General features: G+C 35.3%; 4 protein-coding genes across 5 annotated transcripts; 2 read left to right on the top strand and 2 right to left on the bottom strand.

Moving 5' to 3' along the window:
* Positions 1 to 172: 172 nt before the first annotated feature.
* LOC111006335 (Protein kinase superfamily protein) lies at positions 173 to 4,994 on the bottom strand. 2 transcript variants are annotated; one of them, XM_022278210.2, is made up of 6 exons: positions 4,384 to 4,994; positions 3,402 to 3,736; positions 3,153 to 3,288; positions 2,000 to 2,139; positions 1,798 to 1,921; positions 173 to 850 (listed from the first exon to the last, which is right to left on the bottom strand). In XM_022278210.2, exons 1-6 carry the CDS (start codon positions 4,607 to 4,609, stop codon positions 339 to 341), a joined length of 1,473 nt encoding a protein of 490 aa, XP_022133902.1. In that variant the 5' UTR covers positions 4,610 to 4,994; the 3' UTR covers positions 173 to 338. The 2 variants fall into 2 exon arrangements, with proteins under 2 accessions (XP_022133902.1, XP_022133903.1); XM_022278211.2 differs by having other exon boundaries at positions 2,000 to 2,136; positions 4,384 to 4,992.
* A 2,640-nt stretch (positions 4,995 to 7,634) lies between these two features.
* Positions 7,635 to 11,207, top strand: LOC111006160 (Pectin lyase-like superfamily protein). The gene is made up of 7 exons (XM_088123005.1): positions 7,635 to 7,736; positions 8,559 to 8,732; positions 9,194 to 9,401; positions 9,528 to 9,609; positions 9,705 to 9,813; positions 10,120 to 10,233; positions 10,326 to 11,207. The coding sequence occupies exons 1-7, from the start codon at positions 7,650 to 7,652 to the stop codon at positions 10,572 to 10,574; spliced, it is 1,023 nt and encodes a 340-aa protein (XP_087979131.1). The 5' UTR covers positions 7,635 to 7,649; the 3' UTR covers positions 10,575 to 11,207.
* On the bottom strand, positions 11,132 to 15,377 carry LOC111006662 (protein CLP1 homolog). Its single transcript, XM_022278697.2, has 11 exons — positions 15,218 to 15,377; positions 14,478 to 14,811; positions 14,125 to 14,193; positions 13,923 to 14,018; positions 13,544 to 13,785; positions 13,237 to 13,375; positions 13,071 to 13,127; positions 12,662 to 12,796; positions 12,208 to 12,443; positions 11,637 to 11,681; positions 11,132 to 11,533 (listed from the first exon to the last, which is right to left on the bottom strand). The coding sequence occupies exons 2-11, from the start codon at positions 14,685 to 14,687 to the stop codon at positions 11,446 to 11,448; spliced, it is 1,317 nt and encodes a 438-aa protein (XP_022134389.1). The 5' UTR covers positions 14,688 to 14,811; positions 15,218 to 15,377; the 3' UTR covers positions 11,132 to 11,445.
* Positions 15,378 to 15,977: 600 nt separating this feature from the next.
* On the top strand, positions 15,978 to 20,107 carry LOC111006757 (NADH dehydrogenase ubiquinone complex I, assembly factor-like protein (DUF185)). The gene is made up of 10 exons (XM_022278847.2): positions 15,978 to 16,309; positions 16,396 to 16,457; positions 16,942 to 17,085; positions 17,245 to 17,355; positions 17,481 to 17,685; positions 18,212 to 18,270; positions 18,701 to 18,753; positions 18,840 to 19,062; positions 19,245 to 19,353; positions 19,629 to 20,107. Exons 1-10 carry the CDS (start codon positions 16,051 to 16,053, stop codon positions 19,889 to 19,891), a joined length of 1,488 nt encoding a protein of 495 aa, XP_022134539.1. The 5' UTR covers positions 15,978 to 16,050; the 3' UTR covers positions 19,892 to 20,107.
* The last annotated feature ends 3 nt before the right edge of the window (positions 20,108 to 20,110 follow it).

The raw sequence follows: 20,110 nt of genomic DNA, 5'->3' as shown, positions 1-20,110 counted from the left end.
TCTTCAAATCTACCATCATTCTCATTTTCTTATCTACTTAACTCATCACTTCAACTATCAATCAATGGCATACAAAGAACACAGTCCAAATCAACCTTCCTTCCACTTCATCTCTGCTCCTCCATATCCCACCCGTAATCTAAAAACGAAAAAAAAGAGGAAAGAATAAATGGACAAAAGGAAAACTGAAAATGTCTTTTCAAAGGCTCTAATATGGACATAAAGTCAACTGTATAGACAAGGGGCTAAACCATCCTATGTGCTAATTCACTTTGATTATGCTTTAACAAATAAGTGTTAGATTCGAGGTAATAACTTGCTCGAGTCGGTTATTAAGGTTATCTCCTGTCGGGTTTTGGCGACTGGTGAGGATAATTATATGGAGAAGCATGAGGACCATTTGGACTTGATAAGCTTCTAATGTGTTGCCCGTTCCTTGCCACAAACATGGACTGCGTGCGGACTACACTTTTAGCACTGGGGTTGGACCTGGCACGCTCTGCTTGCATGGTCTGGAAGTAATAGGAAGAACTCGCCATGTCCTTGAGGTTTGGCAAAGGTTTTAAAGTTTCAACAACTTCGCTCATCACAGGCCTGGCTTTAGGATCTCTACTGAGGCAGTGAGCTGCAAGCTCTGCAGCTTTTTGTGCACCTTTGATCGAGAAGTGACATTCGAGCCGGGGATCTATCAGCCGGTAGAACTTCCTCTTGTCCCCAAGTAGTGGTCTAGCCCATTCAACAAGGTTGTGCTCCCCATTGGGTCTATTTTTATCCATCGATCTTCGACCAGTTAGCATTTCGAGCAAGACAACTCCAAAACTGTAGACGTCACTTTTTGATGTCAAATGTCCTATGGAATTCAAGAATATTAGATTTTAGACTCAGTGATGAATAAAATGTGTAAGTGTTGGTTGTATGACATTTGTACAAGTTATGCTAACAAGAGTGAACCACTTGAAACAGTTAATGATACGTATCGACAATATGCATGAGGTTTATAGTCATTGAGATGGATTAGGCAGGACCATGGTCCAAGGGTGGAGCCAAGAAGGAAGGAGGGACTGTTTGACCTCCAATTAGAAAGGTCTATGTAAGGAAGGACAAAACGGGTATTGTGAAGGGCAGTCTTTCGAGTTAACTATTTTACTGTTTTATTTGGTTTCTTTGTATTGGGGAAGTTACAACTTGCTTTGGTAGTTTTATGATTTTTGTTGGTGTTTCTTTATTATGTTGCTTCTGGTATGAATGAGATGATCTAATGTATTTGATGCGTTTTGTTAAAGAAGTGTGGAGAGTTAGATGACCCTCTCAAATAGGTCATCCTTTAGTTGATTTGCCTTGTGTTGTTAAAGTTGTTCTTGATAGGAATCCTATCAGAGACATTATACCCCTATTTGTCGGTTCAGATTTAAAGAGCTAGAACGTAAAATTTTATCCTTTCCTTCAAAAGTTTCTGGCTCCACCCATGCTTTACTCACTGTTACTAATTCCTATATCACTCCGCTGCACGAGTTTAACACTACTTGGAGAATTTTTTTCGTAGCCCCCAGATTTTGATTCCTTACCACCGAGTGTACTTCTGCAGTGTTAACTAAAGTCTGTTTCTATCTCAATAAATAGTATACTTAATAGAAATACAGGCTCCTTTTTGTGGTGGGCTCCTTTATTTTTATTTTATCCGTTTGTGTTTTTTCATTTGTCTAAATGAAAGTTAACATTTCGAAATGAACCAAAAAAAAAAAAGCAGAAATACTAGCAGCAAAGTTCTCTCACAACAAAAGATGAAGTCAAGCCTACCAGTCATCACATATTCTGGAGCTGCATAACCGTAGGTTCCCATAACTCGAGTTGAAACATGAGTCTTGTCACCCTCGGGACCATCTTTTGCAAGTCCAAAGTCTGAGAGTTTAGCATTGTATTCCTAAAACAACATATTCAACCTTTAATACAAGGCATGGGCTTAGGTAACACAAAAAGAGCACATAATATGTAAACGTACCGCATCTAATAAAATATTAGACGTTTTAAAATCACGATATATCACTGGTCTTTGAGCTTCTTCATGAAGAAAAGTGAGGCCTTTAGCAGCACCAAGCGCAATTTTCATTCTGATGGACCATGGAAGTGGCAAGGGCCCTTCTGTGCAAAATATGGTAATTACCATGGAATATTAAACATGTGAAATAATTGTGAAATATTAAAAAAAAAATAACATTCCTGTAATTACATCACTAAGAAAATGAATGTGAAAAAATCACATCGTACATCGACAGAAAACTGTTTGAACAATGTGCTTTAACACAAAATGCCAGGTGTGTGCCATATATATATGTAAATACGTTTTCAACAAGCTCAAACAGAGCAAATTTCTTAAAGCTGTTTGTCAGGCATTTCGTTTTCATTTAAATCTTCAGGATCTAAATGGACTTTTGATGAACATCAAACTGCAAATTTGATGCCCAATATTGCATTGTCTCAATAATCAGGTATTTAAAATAGTTCTAGTAAAGTTTAACACTCTATCATACCTTACAGACGAGTGCTTTTCGGAACAAAGAAGCCACTTTACACTGATAATATGAAAAGTACAGGAGGAAATAAAAACCATGGAGCTTATAGCTCAAATTGGTAGCGATAGAAAAACAATCATAATTACAAAATAATGAATAAAGAGTACAGCTAAAAGACCTCAGAATCCTAGCTTTTCTCTCCTAAACATCCATCCAGTTTTTGCTACCATTCTCAAAAATTATTTGATATCTTTCCAACCAATTATGAACAGTCGGTTGAAATTTTTTCAAAACCACCAACTCTTCAAAGTGGTGGTGTTCCAAGCCTTGCTAGCACTCTAGCATTCCTTGTTTGTTTGACATCCTTCTTTCCTATGTTTAAATATCAATGTCATGGATTTAACATCCTAGAGAACGATCATGAACACCATAGTTCACATTTCAGTTAGAACGGCCAATTTCAATTCATCTAACTTGGGGATACTATCATTCCAGAATCTGAAGTCCTGACTTTAATATTTGAACTCTGAGATTAAAACTTCAAACTAGATTTTATTTGCATCCATGTTCAGATTTAGTGAAAAATATTATTGACCAATATTCATAGGGGGAAATAAAATGGTTAAAGGTTAAGTCACATACTTCTGAAGAGGTGGTTTTCCAAACTTCCACGAGGCATGAACTCATAAACCAATAATCTTTGATCATCTTCAATGCAGCAACCAATCAACTTAACAAGATTAGGATGGACGAGATCACCAAGGAAGTTAACTTCAGCCTGAAATGGAAAGCAGTGTAAATTTAAAGTTTTTAACAAAGAAAAGAGGAAGATACCCCAAAAGTTACTGAGAGAGAGAGAGAGAGGGGGAGAGCGGTGAAGGTTGTTCATACCATCCACTCTTTATGACCTTGAAGACCATCATGATTAAGAGTCTTGACTGCAACTGTAAGCCCAGTTCCAGGTTTAGCAGGAGCAGTTCCATTCTCCTCAATCCATCCTTTGAAAACACAACCAAAACCTCCCTCGCCAAGAAGGCTCTCAGGTCTGAAATTTCTTGTGGCTAACTTAAGCTCGTTAAAAGTGAACTTACGAAGCTTAGAAGCAACCTTCAGCTCGGCACTAAGCTTGGGTGTGGACGAACTACTTTCAGCATTATCGGTAGTTGCTGAGGATCCCAATGCAGTGGCCAAACTCTCTCTTTTTTCATCGAGTCTACATTTACTGTCTGCTAATTGCAAACGATTATAAACAAATTCATAGATGCATAACTAAGAAACTAACAACAAAAATAGGAAGTTAATCAGATTTCAAAACATCTATTAACCATTCCCCTTGTTTTATGTGACCAGCACAGTTCAATCTATAATGTCAAGTTTAATATACAGACCATATTGTGGTACAAAATGTTTTGAAATCAAAGTATTATACGCCAAAATAACATTGCAGAGAAGGAAAACAAAGAAATACAGAAGTCACTCAAAATCAAGAAAACTTCCAAATGTTTCATGCTCGAGTAAAATAATCTCAATATCACTTTTAAGACAACAGTTTCAGCAAACCTCTAAAAGCTGTCATCTCATTACTCATAGTATTACAATCCAACTTTATATACAGGATAAGCTGAAATTGCATGGCTAGGGAATTTAATGTTGCAAACCCATGAAAATCCAAAAGAGTTCAATATTCCCAAAACTCTCAACCTAATCATCAGTTGAACTTAGCTATCAACTTCATATAATCCAAATTTATGACAGTACAAATTAAGAAAAGTTAAAAGAAGAGGATAATTTCCATATAATCCTAACCGATTGCAAACGTTTCAGAATTATGTTAACTCAAGCTAAAGAAAACCAAAAAGAACAAGAAGTTTACCGCAATGAGTACTGGTGCCACTGATGAAGCTATCGACCTTTGATCCACTTAGGGAGCTATCAACCTTTGATCTCGAAGGAATGCAACTTCCTATGAACTTCAACTTAACCCAACATCCAGTCTCCTCCTCCAACTCATTTTCCTTCTTCTTCTTCTTCTCGCTGGCTGTTCTCGACTTGCCCTCAATCCATGTCTCCACCTTCGAGTCATTAGGTGCCAAACCCATATCCCCAAATCCCCTAAAAACAGATTCCAACACCTCACAACCCAGAAATCTCACCTTTCATGGAAACCCCACATGAAAAATCAGCTCATTAACCATAAAATTTCAACCGATGAATCCCACGAAAGGGTACCCAAATCACAGAAATAGCAAAAACGGGGAAAAAAAGATCGAGATCACATAATAAATTGCTCTACAACAGAAGGGGAAATGGAAAACAACTCAAGCTCACTAAAGGAACTTAGTCAAAAGAGCCAAAGATGGGGAAAGAGAGAGAAATAGCAAATGGGTGTGAAAAGGAGGCCGCTTCAGAAAGAGGGAAAGCGTCCCAACAACGGGCAGGTTGGGCAGTTTGTGACAATGGGTGGCAGTTGGTCGGGCAAGAGAGAGAGAGAGAAGCCATTGTTACAGTAACTATCGGATATTCCTCATCAAATCAAGTACTTATTTAAAGAAGTTTGTATTTGGGACAGTATTGGACTCTCAAATTTGCCACTAAGAAATCGCCACCTACATCATAGTGATATACTAGGAAGCACTACAGTTTTTGCCTGCATTATATGGTGCCATCCACATGTTCTCTACGCAATCATTACGTAGTTTCTAACTTAATACAGATAACGTATTTTATTTGAAATCTTATTTCTTGAAGCATGTGATATTATAATAAAAGCATCGTCAATGATATGATGTACATCTTTGATATAAGTATTTTATTTAATTGGTCATGGAATCGGTACAAATTTGAAATTTGTGTGATTGAATTGAAGAGAGGTGAAGGACAGGCAAGGCTTGGGGAAGGTTTTTGAGAGTGAGGTTTCAATTTAAGTGTGCTGAAGAAAGGATTAGAAAACAAATGGGAAAATGCCTTTGAATTCCAGTACTTTGTAGTTGCAATTATTAGAAAAGTTGCAAAAGATTATTAGGTATGCAATCTTCATTTTAGTGGGTGTTGAATAATGATTAGAAATATGAATAAAACTTTTATTCTTTCCATCCTGACTTAAAGTCAAAGTAATTTCAACTCGAGCTAAAAGAACCTTTTTACGTATATGGAAAGGCTTATTTATGATTCGTATTGATTACTCTCGTTTGTTTTTATGTAAATCAATTTTCACTTTTCTCGAACTTGATTTTGAGTAAAACTAAACTGAAATAGATATTTTTGGAGTAACGTAAGAAAATTTGTCTTCCTTTTTAATTAAGAATTTATTTGGTTTGGTAGGTGTATTAAAAATATTTTCCAATCAACAGTTAAACTAACAAATATTTGTTATATTCTTAAAAGATTGATAAGATGAGAATTCATTTGTTCTTTTATATCTTCCTTATATGTATCGTAGTTCTCTCTATGTTTTCCAAACTAAAAATCATATGGAAAGGATTAGGAGAAGCTCCCTAAAAACTATTTATTTTCCAAAAAAATTAGTGAGCTATTTTACAAACTACAAAGGTTAGTTGTTGCAATTTTTGAGAGACGAAGGAAAATTTCAAAATCTATGAAAGAGGTCTAAGTTTTGGCAAAATCTATTAAATTTAATTAATATGTGAATTTTTTTAATAATTTTTGTATAATAATGTATTTAATAAATAGGAGCTCTCTAAAAACCTTGCCCGTAGGTGGGAGGGATGAGAATGGTACCATACACAATATTTATATTGTCCACTTTTTGACCTTTCAACTATATTTATTTTTCACAATTCTCTCCACTAGAATTGATTTATTCACGTGTGTCAAATATATTTAATTAAATAAAAATTGAATTCTAATACTATAAGAATGTCTTAATTCTATACATGTTATGTTGCGAAAGCGACATAACTCAACGGTAATTGGTATATATTTCCAATCATGAGGTTGTAAGTTCGATCTCCCACCTCACATGTTTGTACTAAAAAAAATTATATATGTTATGCTTTATTCAATTCTTCGAGATCATCTTAATTGTAAAAAGAATAAAGAATGCAATTTAAAACTTTCAATTAATAGGTAGTTGTAATTGTGATGGATGTGACTAAATATTCTCTTTTCGTTGGATATTTTTTTGTTCCGTTCAAAAATCAAATCATAAATCAAATGGAGTATTGTATATTTTCTTTTAATTCTAAATTAAGGAAACCAATGTTTAAAAATAAAATTAATTGAACCGACCGATTCAACTCGGTTTAGTTTGATTCATCAATTTCATGGTACCCCGATAATATGTGTTCATTTTTTGTTTATTTTTTAACTTCTTAAAAACTCCATTGAAATCTTATACAAATTTCTAAAAAAAAAATTAAAAACTATTAGAAAAAAGTAGTTATAATCTCATGTAAATAAAAAAAAATAAAGAAAAATATTCAGTAAATGATTATAGTTTCTAAAAAACGATACTACTATATTCTATTCAAACAATATAAAGATAACACTTTTGAACCTAAAGATTATTTTATTAACCATATCATGATACAATAATTTAAATTAAGATCATACCCTCTAATTCAAATTACGGCCAATTGTTCCACAAATCTATACAGATTTCAACAGCTTCATAGTACATCATACCCTCTAATTAACTAAAAAATGGTTGACAAAGCATAATTATTCAGGTAAAAAGAAATACAAATCTTTATCAGACAAAGATCTTTCGATGTATTTTATTATTTAGAATAATCTCAAACAAAATCTTTAAGTACTCTGAACTGAAACAAATCCCAAGCATAAATAATCTGTCTTGAAAACTCAAAAGATCAGTAAAGAAGTTGGAACTCTGCTGAATGAAAATGAAAATGGCAAACTTTTTAGCATCCTTTGTTCTTGTGTTGGCCATTTTTGCTCAATTTCACCAAATAATTTCAGCCCAAACTTTCAATGTGATCAACTATGGAGCTGTTGGTAATGGAGCTACTGAGGACACCCAAGTAAATATGAATTTCTCTCTCTCATCCTCTCTCTCTCTCTCTCTCTCTCCATTTTGATATGAATATATATAATTTTGAATAGGCGTTTCTGAATGCTTGGAAAGCTACTTGCAAATCGAATTCATCTTCTTCTCCGACGATGGTGGTTCCCGGCGGCAAGTCATTTTTGCTTCAGCCTTTCACTTTTAATGGCCGCCGTTGCAAGTCTCCAAATATTAGAATTGTGGTTTGGATTCTTCGTTTCAATATATGAGCTTAATATTATTGTTATTATTCAATATGATTTGATATTTGTTAATTATTATATATCTTAAATACGATTAAGATACCAATTCACTCAAAAGCTTAATAGGATGGATTATGATAAATTATGTAGATATCATATCTTAACACAATAATCATAAACTCCTTCTTTATATAATTTCATTATGTCTTTTAAGTACAACGAACTAAGCTACTCCTACTGTGAATTTCATTATTATGTTTTTAAACCATATTAAAATATTTAAAAATTTAAAACTCATTGATAATCCTTTCGTGTTTTTCTCTTTAAAAAAAGTTATACCTTGATTAATCGTATATGTTTTCACCTCATCCTAATTTATAGTCAAATTTGAAAAATAAAAAAACAAAATTTTAAAACTACTTTTTTTTATTTTATATTTTATATAGTTTTCAAAACTTACCATTTTAAAACAAAAAAAAAAAACAAAACAAAAAAGCACAATAAAGAGTACTTTTAAACTTTAATTTTTAAATGGCCATATTTGGCTCAAAAAACAATTTTGCCATCACCAACCATTAACTCTTTGACAACAGGGAGAGAATTGTAAAAATATAAACTTATTTTTTCTTAAATAATGAGTCCTCAATTTAGCGGTGAAGACAAGATTTGATCCTTAACCATAAGCTAAATATTTTTCATTTTTAAATGGTGTGTTAGAACTCTATATTTAGAGAAATATTTTCAAGAATTTTTCTTAAAAAATTTATCTCAAATTCAACATGGATAATTACTTTCTCTTACTAATTTCTTTGTGTTGTACAGATCGATGGAGAGTTGATAGCACCAAAAGGTCCATCAGGATGGAAATACAAGGGAAAAAAATGTCGTCAATGGATTTTATTTGAGCACATGAAGGGTCTTAAAATCCAAGGTTCTGGTACTATCAATGGTCGTGGAAGCACTTGGTGGCGTCTCTCTTGCACACAAAATAAAAGGGTCACTTTTTCTCATCACCCTTTTTTTCCTATATAAAAGTTATATAATTTAGTTACTTTTGGTTAAATTACCACCGTAACATAGTGTGTTTGTGGTCGAATGGGATACCCTTTTCCGTCAGGATTTTCCTATTCGAGAAAATGGAGTCATCGACACCCCTTGATTGTAGAGATCTCATCCAACTGATGAAGCCACGTGGCTTCGATTTTGAGTTATAAAAAAATGTTATTTTGGTTAAATTACAACTATGGTTCTGTTCACTAACTGTGGTGTTAAATTTTTTTTTTTTTTTTTTTTAATCTTTGGCAGGTCTGTGGAAAGAAACCAACTGTAAGCAGCAATTGCCTCTTTTACATCAAATTATGTAAATTTAATATTTTTTCCAAGAAAAAGATGGAAGACACAGAGTGAAAATGTTGCATGTAAATTTTTACAGGACTGAGTTGGGTAAAAATTTTCAGGGCTTTATTTTGGAGCATTCAGAAAAAGTGCAAATAAAGGGTCTAACCTTTAAGGACAGTCCCCAAATGCATATGGCCTTTGGAAGGTCAAGAAATGTTTATGCTAACAACCTACACATTCAAGCACCTGCCAATAGTCCTAATACTGATGGTATTCATATCCAAAATTCCCAAAGAATCTTAATTCGTAGTTCTTACATTGGCACAGGTACGTAGTACATTTATTTCTCATCTTTCGAGATGACGAGCAAATAATTTTGAATTTGTATTCAACGATTATATTATGAGCCAAGTCATATTATGGTGACCTCATTGAATAAGAGTATTTTGGCAGGAGATGATTGTATTTCGATCGGGGATGGTTCGTCTAGAATTAGTATCTCCAACATTTCTTGTGGCCCGGGGCATGGCATAAGGTGATATAATTAACTTGCAAATTCAACATTAATGTCTTGTCTATCGTTACCAAATTGTTTTGTTTTGATAATTTTTTTTCCCCTTCTCTTCTCAGCATTGGAAGCCTTGGTAAACATGGACAACGAGAAACTGTTGAACATATTCATGTTAGAGATGTAACTTTTACAGGAACCACCAATGGAGCTAGAATAAAGACATGGCAGGTAATTTCTGATCTTACTCTAATCATCACATTACCAAAAAAGCTTTTTTAATACATTTGTTGGAATGAATTATGGAATACAAGTTTCACATGTTTGTTTACAAGTTTTATAAAGCGCTAGCAAAATTAACAAAATTACTTACGTATAAGTTGAGAAATTCGAACTTGCAACATTTTGGTCGAAGAGTCTTATAACTATAATAGTAAAGATATAAGAAGATGTGTGTAGGCATTATTAGATTGAAAAGTTTAACATATCAGATCTAAATTTTTAATTCATTTTGTATATGATTGTGCTTGTGATCAGGGTGGGAGAGGATATGCAAGACACATCTCCTTTGAAGGCATAACTTCTCGTGGCTCATCAAATCCAATTGTCATCGATCAATTTTACTGTGACCACGAGCAATGCAAGAACCAAGTAATAAACTAGAGTGATTTTAACCGTTTAAAACAGTAATGTTTGACAATGATATGAGATAAAGCCAAATGAAACTTTTTTTTTTCCCGCAGACTTCAGCAGTAAAGATCAGCAATGTGCTGTACAGGAAAATATCAGGGACATCAGGGAGTGAAATTGCAGTGAAACTAGCTTGCAGCGATTCAATCCCTTGTAGAAATATCATGATGAAGGACATCGAATTGATACCGACAGGTCTAGATGGAACTCAGTCGACATCGTCGTTCTGTGGGAATGTTGTGAATGGACTTCAGAATGGGACTGTCATTCCCAGTGTCCCTTGCTTGAACCAAACTAGGTAGTAGCCTAGTAGGCTTCTCCAGAGCCATGGCTCTGGTATATCTTTGTTTTTCTGTTTTGTGTTCTGTTTTGTTTGATGAAATTGAGGTTGATGAAAGTTTGGTGTACAGGCCTAGGGATAGATTAGAGTTGGAACATCAGTGTACATTCCTCGAGTAGACTAGTCGATCTTATGTTACTTTCAAGAGTCATTACAAAGACACTCTGAACTTTTGGTTTGAGGAATTGTCTCAGTTATGATGTCATTTAATATTCTATATAAAACTAAAATTTTCTTATTGTGGAATTATAATTAACTAATGACTATTGACTACTAATATTTGACCATGAATCAACTTCAACTTGCTTTTTTGTTACAAACCTGAATACAACATGATATTTAAACTATCATGGATTGACCTATTGACCAATAAGGATCAATGTTAAATAATAAAGGACTTAGAGGAAACGAGTTCAAACCACTACTTACCAAGATTTAATATCCTACAAATTTTCTTGACAACCAAAAAATGAATTTATAAACAAATAAAATTTCAAGATTCGAAACAAGATCGAAGAATGCATTTTCAATTCCCATCATTATCTCTATTTGAAAAAAAAAATTCCACCTAGTTCGATAGTTGCTAAAATTGACACCTCTATATATGGTTGACATCTAATCATATGTGCAATTCACAGAAAAATAAATCTAAAACAATTCATTCCCAGAACTGATATTGAATATGCCACATTGACATAACACATATTCCTGGACTTTCTATTGACATCCATGCATACGGTGATTTTTTACCTCAAGGAAAATTTATGGTTCCTCCATTCCTTCCTCTGTCCTAGTGTCATAAACAAAATGAATAAACTGGTGGGGCTGGATTCTCAGGTCTCAAGCCAGGTCAAAGTTCCCATAATCAAATATTTGCCTGGAAGTTCCCCTGCCGATGGCGCAAGATATGTAAGTTTCTTCCTGTCATTCACCAACAACTCCCATTATTAGAATTAGTTGAAGCTAAAGTTTCAGATTTCCACGTCCTTTTATCAAAATAATTAGCATATTGTTTAGTTCAAACCTTTGGATGTCAATGTCAGTAACATACACAAATCCAGCAACATTGCTGCACCCAAAAAGGGAAGAAATTAATAACTTGTAAAAACAGAGATACATTACAATTTGAGTATCTATCCTTTAGACTTTACTTCAATTTGGTATCAATGCTTTTAAAAGTTTTATTATCATCTTTATGCTTTGGTTGAAGTTACAAGACATCTGCTGGTGAAGAGTAAAAGAAATCCAACGGGACAAGCTATTAGTGAATGTAGCAAATGAACTTCCAGGATGTGATATTTTGTATTGATGACATAAGAGTACAAGCAGTCACAATAGTTAAAAAAATGAATTTGAGTCGAGTTCTAAAATATTATTTTAAAGAGAAAATAGAATGGGGCTAGAGTTACTCCTGCTTGAGTGTAACCAGCCTGTTGTGTATCTGCTTACTATTTTTAGGGCTAGAATAAATCCTACTCTAGTATTGGTAAACTATCATTAAAGGATATAGATGATAACGAAATTCTAGAAAAAGTAGAGATTAAAAAAGTAATTTAATAAAGAAAAGGAAAGCAATATTTCAAAATATAACTCACCTTGACATAATTTCATCAGGTTCTTTGGCAAATGAAACAGCAAGAACCAAATGGAGCAAATCTCGATTAATGTTGACAGGCACTAATCTTGTGGGGTCTGCAGCAGGTTCTGCACCAATAGGTAGTGCCGAACGAGGTGCCTGAGGTCCACCGCCAATGCGATAAATGAATAGATCGTTAAAGTTTGCAATGTTGGAGTGTGGTGAGAAATCATTTGCAGGGCCATAAAAATATTCCTGCAAAAACATCACCTCGTCAGTCCATAATAGCCTTTCCGGTTGAAAAATGGAACAGAAGGGATTCCATGGCAAGGATTCAATTCAGTTGAATTATATGGGTTAGATAAATTGCATAAAGATTGAGGAAGCCAGTTCAGTTGTCAGTTGAAAGGGTCAAAGAGAAGATTGTTAGAATAATTCCAATCATCCACCATTGTTACAAACAACTTGCTTACCCTTATTCTGTAACTCCTGGCCTTTTGACGAAATTTGGCATTTCTGGATACAACACCACCTGACTTTTGGAGTTTTACAACATCCACATTAGGCTTGTTCTTTAGTACATCTTTAAGCATGCTCCAAAGTTTCTCCTAAAAAACAGAAGAAAACGGAAAGTTACAATCAGATGTTCCAGAACTTACTTGGATATTGCCTTTAGAGGTTGGCTTTCTTAAGGTACAAAATCTTATTCTTAGAGATTTTGTGGGTTTTTTTATTACTAGAAGAATGGATGGATTTAATTAATAGGAAATATATTGCCTCACAATTGTCCTTCATTTAACACCAGAAGGGTTCACAGTAAGTTCCAATTTCCAGTTAAACCAAGATCCAGAATTGAGAGAAACAGAAAAGGCAGCAGCTTACCTGACCCAAAACCAAGACTACATTGGCATTCAGCGTGTCAATTGCATGTAGAAGCAGCTGCAGTAAGACAGCATACAGAAACATTGATACTTAGGCAATAATGGTAATGAAAATTAGCATAACCAATGTACAAAAAATTACATAATCCATATAGGGCCTTCACTACCTCATAGCCAATACCCTCAATCCATCCCATTGTGTTGATAACCATACCAGCAGCTCGAGATTCTGCATTGCCAGTAAATTGCCTCTCCAGCACTTCGGCAAGCTCCTTCACAAGCACTTTGTACAGATCAACATTATTGCTGTGAAAGAACCTCAATCTTAGGGCATTGGAATATATTACATGTGGCTTAGAAATGAAAATTTACTCTTATCAGAATTTGCAGCATAGCATATCATTGGGTCAACAGGACTCTGTAAAATTTGAAGAAAAAGTAAAAACTGTAACGTTACTCGGGAGATTTATTTACCTTGGAGTAGTGTGTCCATAAAAGTACACCAGGGGCATTTCAAGTGGGATTCCATCAACGGGATCAATGGGCAACTCAATAGGGGTAGCAGCAATGCATCCAGGAATTGTTATAGATCCTTGGCCAATATCCAAGTCCACAAATGTAGGCTTCCAACCCTGTTTTGCAGCCCAACTAAGAAGCATCCTAGACAAGGTGCTCTTACCTGAGTCAGTAGGCCCCACAACAATTACCCGTGGACCCTAATAAAATAAAAAAGGGTATAGTAAATATCAATGGAGTGAACGAAATTATGTATCTATGTCATTAGCGTGCATAAACACAAAACTGAAAAACTAGCTGAGACAACTATTTTGATTGGAAAAAAGAAAAGAAGAACCTGAGTAGAACCAGAGTCATCAGATGATGATGCTCTAGCACGGCTTCTTCTTCCTTCAAGTATGGCATGGGCATTCACATAACCAATCATGGGTGTCTGAAAATAAACAGTAGAGATTGATTCTTAGCCATTGAAGAAAAAATTGCTAGTGCAGTGAAGACTATCTCATTCATAAGCTTATATAAACCAGCAAAACTTATACCTCATCTGCCGTATAATCAGTTTCAGTTGCACCATCCATTTCAAGCGTGGCTCCATACCAAGTGAAAACCTTTTACATCAAACTCAAAACTTAGATTAACATAATGGAAAAACTATAAATTAAAGCAGAGCAGTCCAAATACAATTTTCAAATTAAATAGCTTGCTTATGAATGATTAGAAAAGTTGCGAATTTGTGAAAACAATAGCATTTTCCCCCCTGTTAATCCTGTTATAACGCAATTAAAAGAACCAAGAAAGACAATAATGCAAAGTAAATTTGAAATCAAATATAGTTCTGAAGCTTGAATAAATCAAATTGTGCAGCAAAAGAGTGTAGTTTATTAAAGCTTACGGCAATTTTCAGCCTCGGTGGTAAGGTGAGCCATATTTCAGGAGGAAGCTCCGTGCCGAAGATCTCAGCATTACCAGATACCAGCCGCAAACGGAGAGGTGAGTCGTTTCCAACTTCAATCCTGAGCTCGCTCTCTCTATCCAGCTTGACCTGTCTGATTGAAGAAGTCGATCCCGAGCCAGCCGCTGTGGGTGGACCACCATACGCCATGGCTCACCAAAATTCGAACTTCTCTCGAGCAAGAGCAACAATTTCAAATTGTGTTGTTCTGGCTTGCACTTGCTGCAACTATAAATAGCGTCTCTGTGCCTCGGACGACGACACCGCGAGCGATCTGTACGAGGCGTCATGGTTCATTGTGACCATAATTGCAGAAAATAGTGTGCGGGTTTAGGGTTTTAGACCCCCAACAAATTAAAGCAGTCAACATAAGTATAAATTGAATTCATCCAATCAATTTCGAACTCGAAAAGTGGACATTCATCAAACTATTTCACACATCAGTATGAGTTCAGACTGTAAGTGGGAAGTGGAAATCGAGACGTGTAGAGTAAAATAACTGATGCAGCAGAAGAGAAACGTTTAAATTTCTAAAGAGGATGCAGAAAATTATCGCACGGCGGGAAGAATACTACTATCAGAATCTCAAAATGCTCATCACTCGCTCATATAGCGTACTAACACTAGTAAGTTACAAGGATTAAGAAACTTTTAGATGCCCATTAAGACCATTTACTCACGTGAAGATGAACAATCGCTGGATTTTGGGTCTGGCACTGCAGACAGATAGAGAGGAAGACTGAGAAAGGCGACGACTGGGGTAGAGTCGAAGTAGCCGAGAGAGGGACGGCGGGCTCGCGACGAGAGTAAATTGAATTGTAATCAAATTGCGTTAAAAAAAAAAGAAAAAAAAAAACTCGGGTTGATCCTAATTTACTTAAAAGGAAATTAGATTAAAGTGTAATTATTAATTTGTGTTCTCCGTCCTCTTCTATTTTAGCATTCGAAAATGTTATATTTTAAATGCGATGATTTGAAATTATTTGTCTAATGATATTAAAGAAATGTAATTAAATCTTTTTGTTAAAATGCTCATGGAAAAAGAAGTTTGGTAATATAGACTTTTAGTATTAATTTAGTAATTAAAATTTGAAATATGAGTCCACCAAAATATAATGATTAAGGTACCGATTTAAAAAGTTTCCTCATGTTGATTTATGATTTTGTAGAGACCTGTATTTTTGTAAAATAGTTGTCGGACTTATGATTTTGTAGAGACCTGTATTTTTGTAAAATAGTTGTCGGACTTGATCAGTGTGATCCCTTCTCTAAAAATCACGGGACTATTTTGTGGTACTGAAAAAATATGAAATATGACTTGGGTTTAATTGACCTTGATATCTAGTAAAATTTCGTCGTTTGGGTCAAACAGACAAAATTTATCTATTATGTGTGTATAATTTAAGAGTCCATAGATGGTAATTAAAATTGTTTAAAGTTGAGGGACTAATCTTCTCTAGAAGTCAAATCCAGGAGACCCAGTGGCCATTGCTTCGCTCTGTTGCTCTGCAGGATGCTGAGGCAACTACTCTCGCGCGCTCTCGCTCGCCGCCTTGCAGCCGATGCCCACTACTGTGCCACGCCCATTTTCGCTCCCGCTACTGCTTTTATTCATCGTCAAAGCTCTCTTTTTTCTTCTTCTTCTTCGTCCCAAATCCCAGACGGCAATGTTGTTCGGCACTTGGAAGATGAAGACGTCTTTAATCGATCTCTCTCTTCTGAACCCTCGACCACAGTTTCCATCGATCGCTCTGGGTTATGTAACCCACCTGGTACCACCTCTACCAATCTCATTTGCTTACGTATTGCTTTTACATGTCGAGATGAATGAGAAGGTCTTTTGGGTTGTGAATGGCAGAGCACTCTCACGAGCCTTCTTCGGACTCTGAGCTTATCAAGCATCTCAAAGGCATTATTAAGGTTTTATTTTTCTTTTTTCTCCATGAGTTTCTTTTGGTCTGGAATTGTAGATGGGGTGTTTGTAAAAATGCCTCTGTAAGTCCTTATTTGTTTACGATGCTGCTTTATGAAGCAATTTCTAGTTCCTTTTTTTGTGGGACGATTTATTCAGTGATTTAATTTTAAGACACCATTATGAATTCTATCTTTCAGTTTCATGCCAACTAAAGGGGGCTTTCTTTGAGTAATTTGTAACACTCATGGAAGGATGAGTGTGTTAGTCTGATCAGTGCTGAATTCCTTGGCTAATCTTTGTGGATTTTCAGCATTTTTATAATTTTTGCGGTGGCACTGAACATTTGTATGGGAATTTGATAGAATGTGAACTCCAGGATTTAATGTGATCATGTAATTTGCCTCACTGATTTTAGTTTTTAAAGAATAAGAAGCTTATTTAAATAATTTTTTATTGCATGACGTAAATTCTTTCTTGTTTATATGGCAGTTTCGTGGAGGACCAATTTCAATAGCTGAGTATATGGAAGAGGTTTTGACAAATCCTAAAGCTGGATTTTATATTAATCGTGATGTTTTTGGGGCAGAAGGTGATTTTATAACATCTCCTGAAGTGAGCCAGATGTTTGGCGAGGTAATTCACCTGCACCTTTGGCTTCTCAATATCATCATTCCTCTTCCACCATTAGTGAATTTTGCTGAGTCATACACAAAAAAATATTAAAAATCCTATCCTTCTTTGAGATTTGTTGTTGCATATGAATGTCTTTTCATTGCTACTTGCCAATGTCAGATGGTTGGTGTCTGGGCCATGTGTCTTTGGGAGCAAATGGGACGACCAGCTAAGGTGAATCTAGTAGAGTTGGGTCCAGGAAGAGGAACTCTGATGGCTGATCTACTACGTGTAAGAATCATACAGATACTTCTTAAATTAATTTATAATATGATTCCTTTTTTTAGAAGATAATTAGTATCAAGGAATCTATTTTAGGTTTCTATAATCAATAAAGCACCTTTGTTAAAATGCAGGGTGCTTCCAAACTTAAGAACTTCACCGAGTCATTGCATGTACACTTTGTAGAGTGTAGTCCAGCATTACGGAAGCTTCAGCACTCTAACATGAAATGTAGAGATGAAGATAGTACAGGTGATGGTGTTGAGAAAATCAGTGTTAGCACATTGGCTGGAACTCCTGTGTCATGGCATTCCACATTGGAGCAGGTCCCCTCCGGATGTATGTATCTATCTTCTTTACTTATTCCATGTTAAATAGTAAATCTTAGCCCCCTATCTTAGTTCCTCTTCTCTGCTGCCTCTATTTTCCTTCAGTATCCTTATTCTGCAATTATGATGTAACTCGATTCGAGTTCAACAATCTTGATCTCATAGTAAGCAAGGCCTATACAAATCACATTCCAATTTTCAAGAGAATTTTATTTAGTGCTTCTTGCTTTTTCTAATAGCTTGCTGAAACGAATTTCCCCTACTTTTTATATCATTATCATCTCATAAGATCTTCAGTTGCAACCATCTTACTATAGATAAAACAATAAATGGAAAGCTACTTACTTTGTTTTTGCGTGGAGTAGATATGTTATCGTATCTGCATTTTCCTATCGCTCAAGAAATGAATATTAGGATGATGAACAGCTGGATTCATCTTTAGTCTTAAACATTAAATAGTCACCTATAATTTACTCTTTTAATTGTTAGTAATCTCACTACTTTTTTCCTTCCTCTGTTGCTTATCTCTTTTCCAGTGCCAACAATACTTATTGCTCATGAGTTTTACGATGCTCTGCCAGTACATCAATTTCAGGTTCAAATCCCTTATCCCAATTCTTATGATATGAACGTATATTGTATTCTTTATGAATAAATTGACATCAAGATACAATTTCAAAGCAACTAAATATAACAGCGTTGGATTTCAACATTTGCTTGACTAATTTGAACCTTTGGAGCTTCCTCAATGACTTATATTCCTTATTCAATAACTTATAAGGACCCTGCATAGGTTTCCTCAATCTGTAGACAAACTTATAATCAAAATTTCTTATCTATTTTCTGAGTAAATGAATAGACGACAACACATGAAGTTGCAGATACCTCCTGATAGATCACTTATCATAGGTATCTCCATTTGTTCTGTACTCAAGTCTCTTAAATCGTTCACTGTCGGTGAAGAAAATGCCTCTACATTTTTTTTTAAAAATTTGATCTTGAACTGGATATTTCATTCTGTCTAGAGGACTCCTCGTGGCTGGTGTGAAAAAATGGTAGATTTAGCAGAAGATTCAACGTAAGGGTTAATAGTTTAGTTTTGTGATTAGTCTCTTTGCAAATCTGATCTTATTTATTTGATAACTTTTTATCCATCTCATATAGGTTTAAATTTGTTCTATCTCCCCAACCAACACCTGCAACTCTCTATTTGATGAAACGCTGCAAGTGGTCTTCAAGTGATGAGATCGCTAAGCTTAATCAGATCGAGATTTGCCCCAAAGCAATTGAGCTGACTCAAACTATTGCTGAGAGAATAAGCTCTGATGGAGGTGGTGCTCTAATTATTGATTATGGCCTCAATGGAGTCGTCTCAGATAGCCTGCAGGTTTGGAACATAGTGGTTGTCAGTTGCGAGTTTTCTTTTACTTTAGATGATTTTCCTGCTAGGCGAACACTCATGGTGGCTGTTCGTGATGACTGTTATCTGATTGGAGGCTTTAATTTTGTTAAATATACAACAATGCATTAATAACTTAAAATAGATTGATACCCTATGAACTTTTGCAGGCAATTCGAAAACACAAGTTCGTTAACATCTTGGACAATCCTGGTTCTGCTGATCTTAGTGCATATGTTGATTTTCCTTCAATACGGCATGGTGCCGAGGAAGTTTCAGGTGCTTATCTTAGACAGATCTTAGTGCAAGTTATTAAATTTATCGTAATCTATCAACTTTAACTTTTAACTTAATCTTAATGGTGATTAACACTCTATTCAACTTAAAATTAGTACAGTGCTCTTCCCCTAAAGATTCTTACTCCATTTCTGGGATGGGATGTAAAAATCCTAGTTTGTTGGTTTTCGTTGCTCTTTTATTTTCCCTTTTCTATATTGATTCTCTCTGAAGGGAAAATTAGAGAATCAGATTGATATGATATTTCTTTCCCACAGGAGATATCGCTGTATACGGCCCAATGACTCAGTCTCAGTTTCTGGGTTCCCTCGGCATCAACTTTCGAGTTGAGGCACTGCTAGGAAATTGCACAGATGAGCAGGCCGAGTCTCTGAGGACTGGTTACTGGCGTTTGGTTGGCGAAGGTGAGGCACCCTTCTGGGAGGGGCCTGACGAAGAGGCACCCATCGGAATGGGCACCCGTTATATGGCCATGACTATTGTAAACAAGAACCACGGTGTTCCGGTGCCATTTCTTTGAGCGCTGATTGGATAGATATACTGTACCATTTCCTTGAAAAGGAATCTGGCCAATACGTTAGAGATTAATAATCTACAATGGGGTTATTTATGTTCATCATTTTGCAGGCTGTAATACGTCGAGCTGTTATCTGATGTTCTTTAATAAAGAGTTGATAGTTTCTCCAAAAAGCTAATACAGTTCTGGCAAAAAGAAATTTCTTCCAGAATTTTTTCATTT

The sequence above is a fragment of the Momordica charantia genome (genome assembly GCF_013281855.1).
Source record: "Momordica charantia cultivar OHB3-1 chromosome 4 unlocalized genomic scaffold, Mcharantia_2.0 BLBB01000004.1, whole genome shotgun sequence".
NCBI classification, from domain to species: Eukaryota; Viridiplantae; Streptophyta; class Magnoliopsida; order Cucurbitales; family Cucurbitaceae; genus Momordica; species Momordica charantia.
The sequence above is the reverse complement of the archived record's forward strand: the minus strand, read 5'-3'. Positions and strand labels throughout refer to the sequence as shown.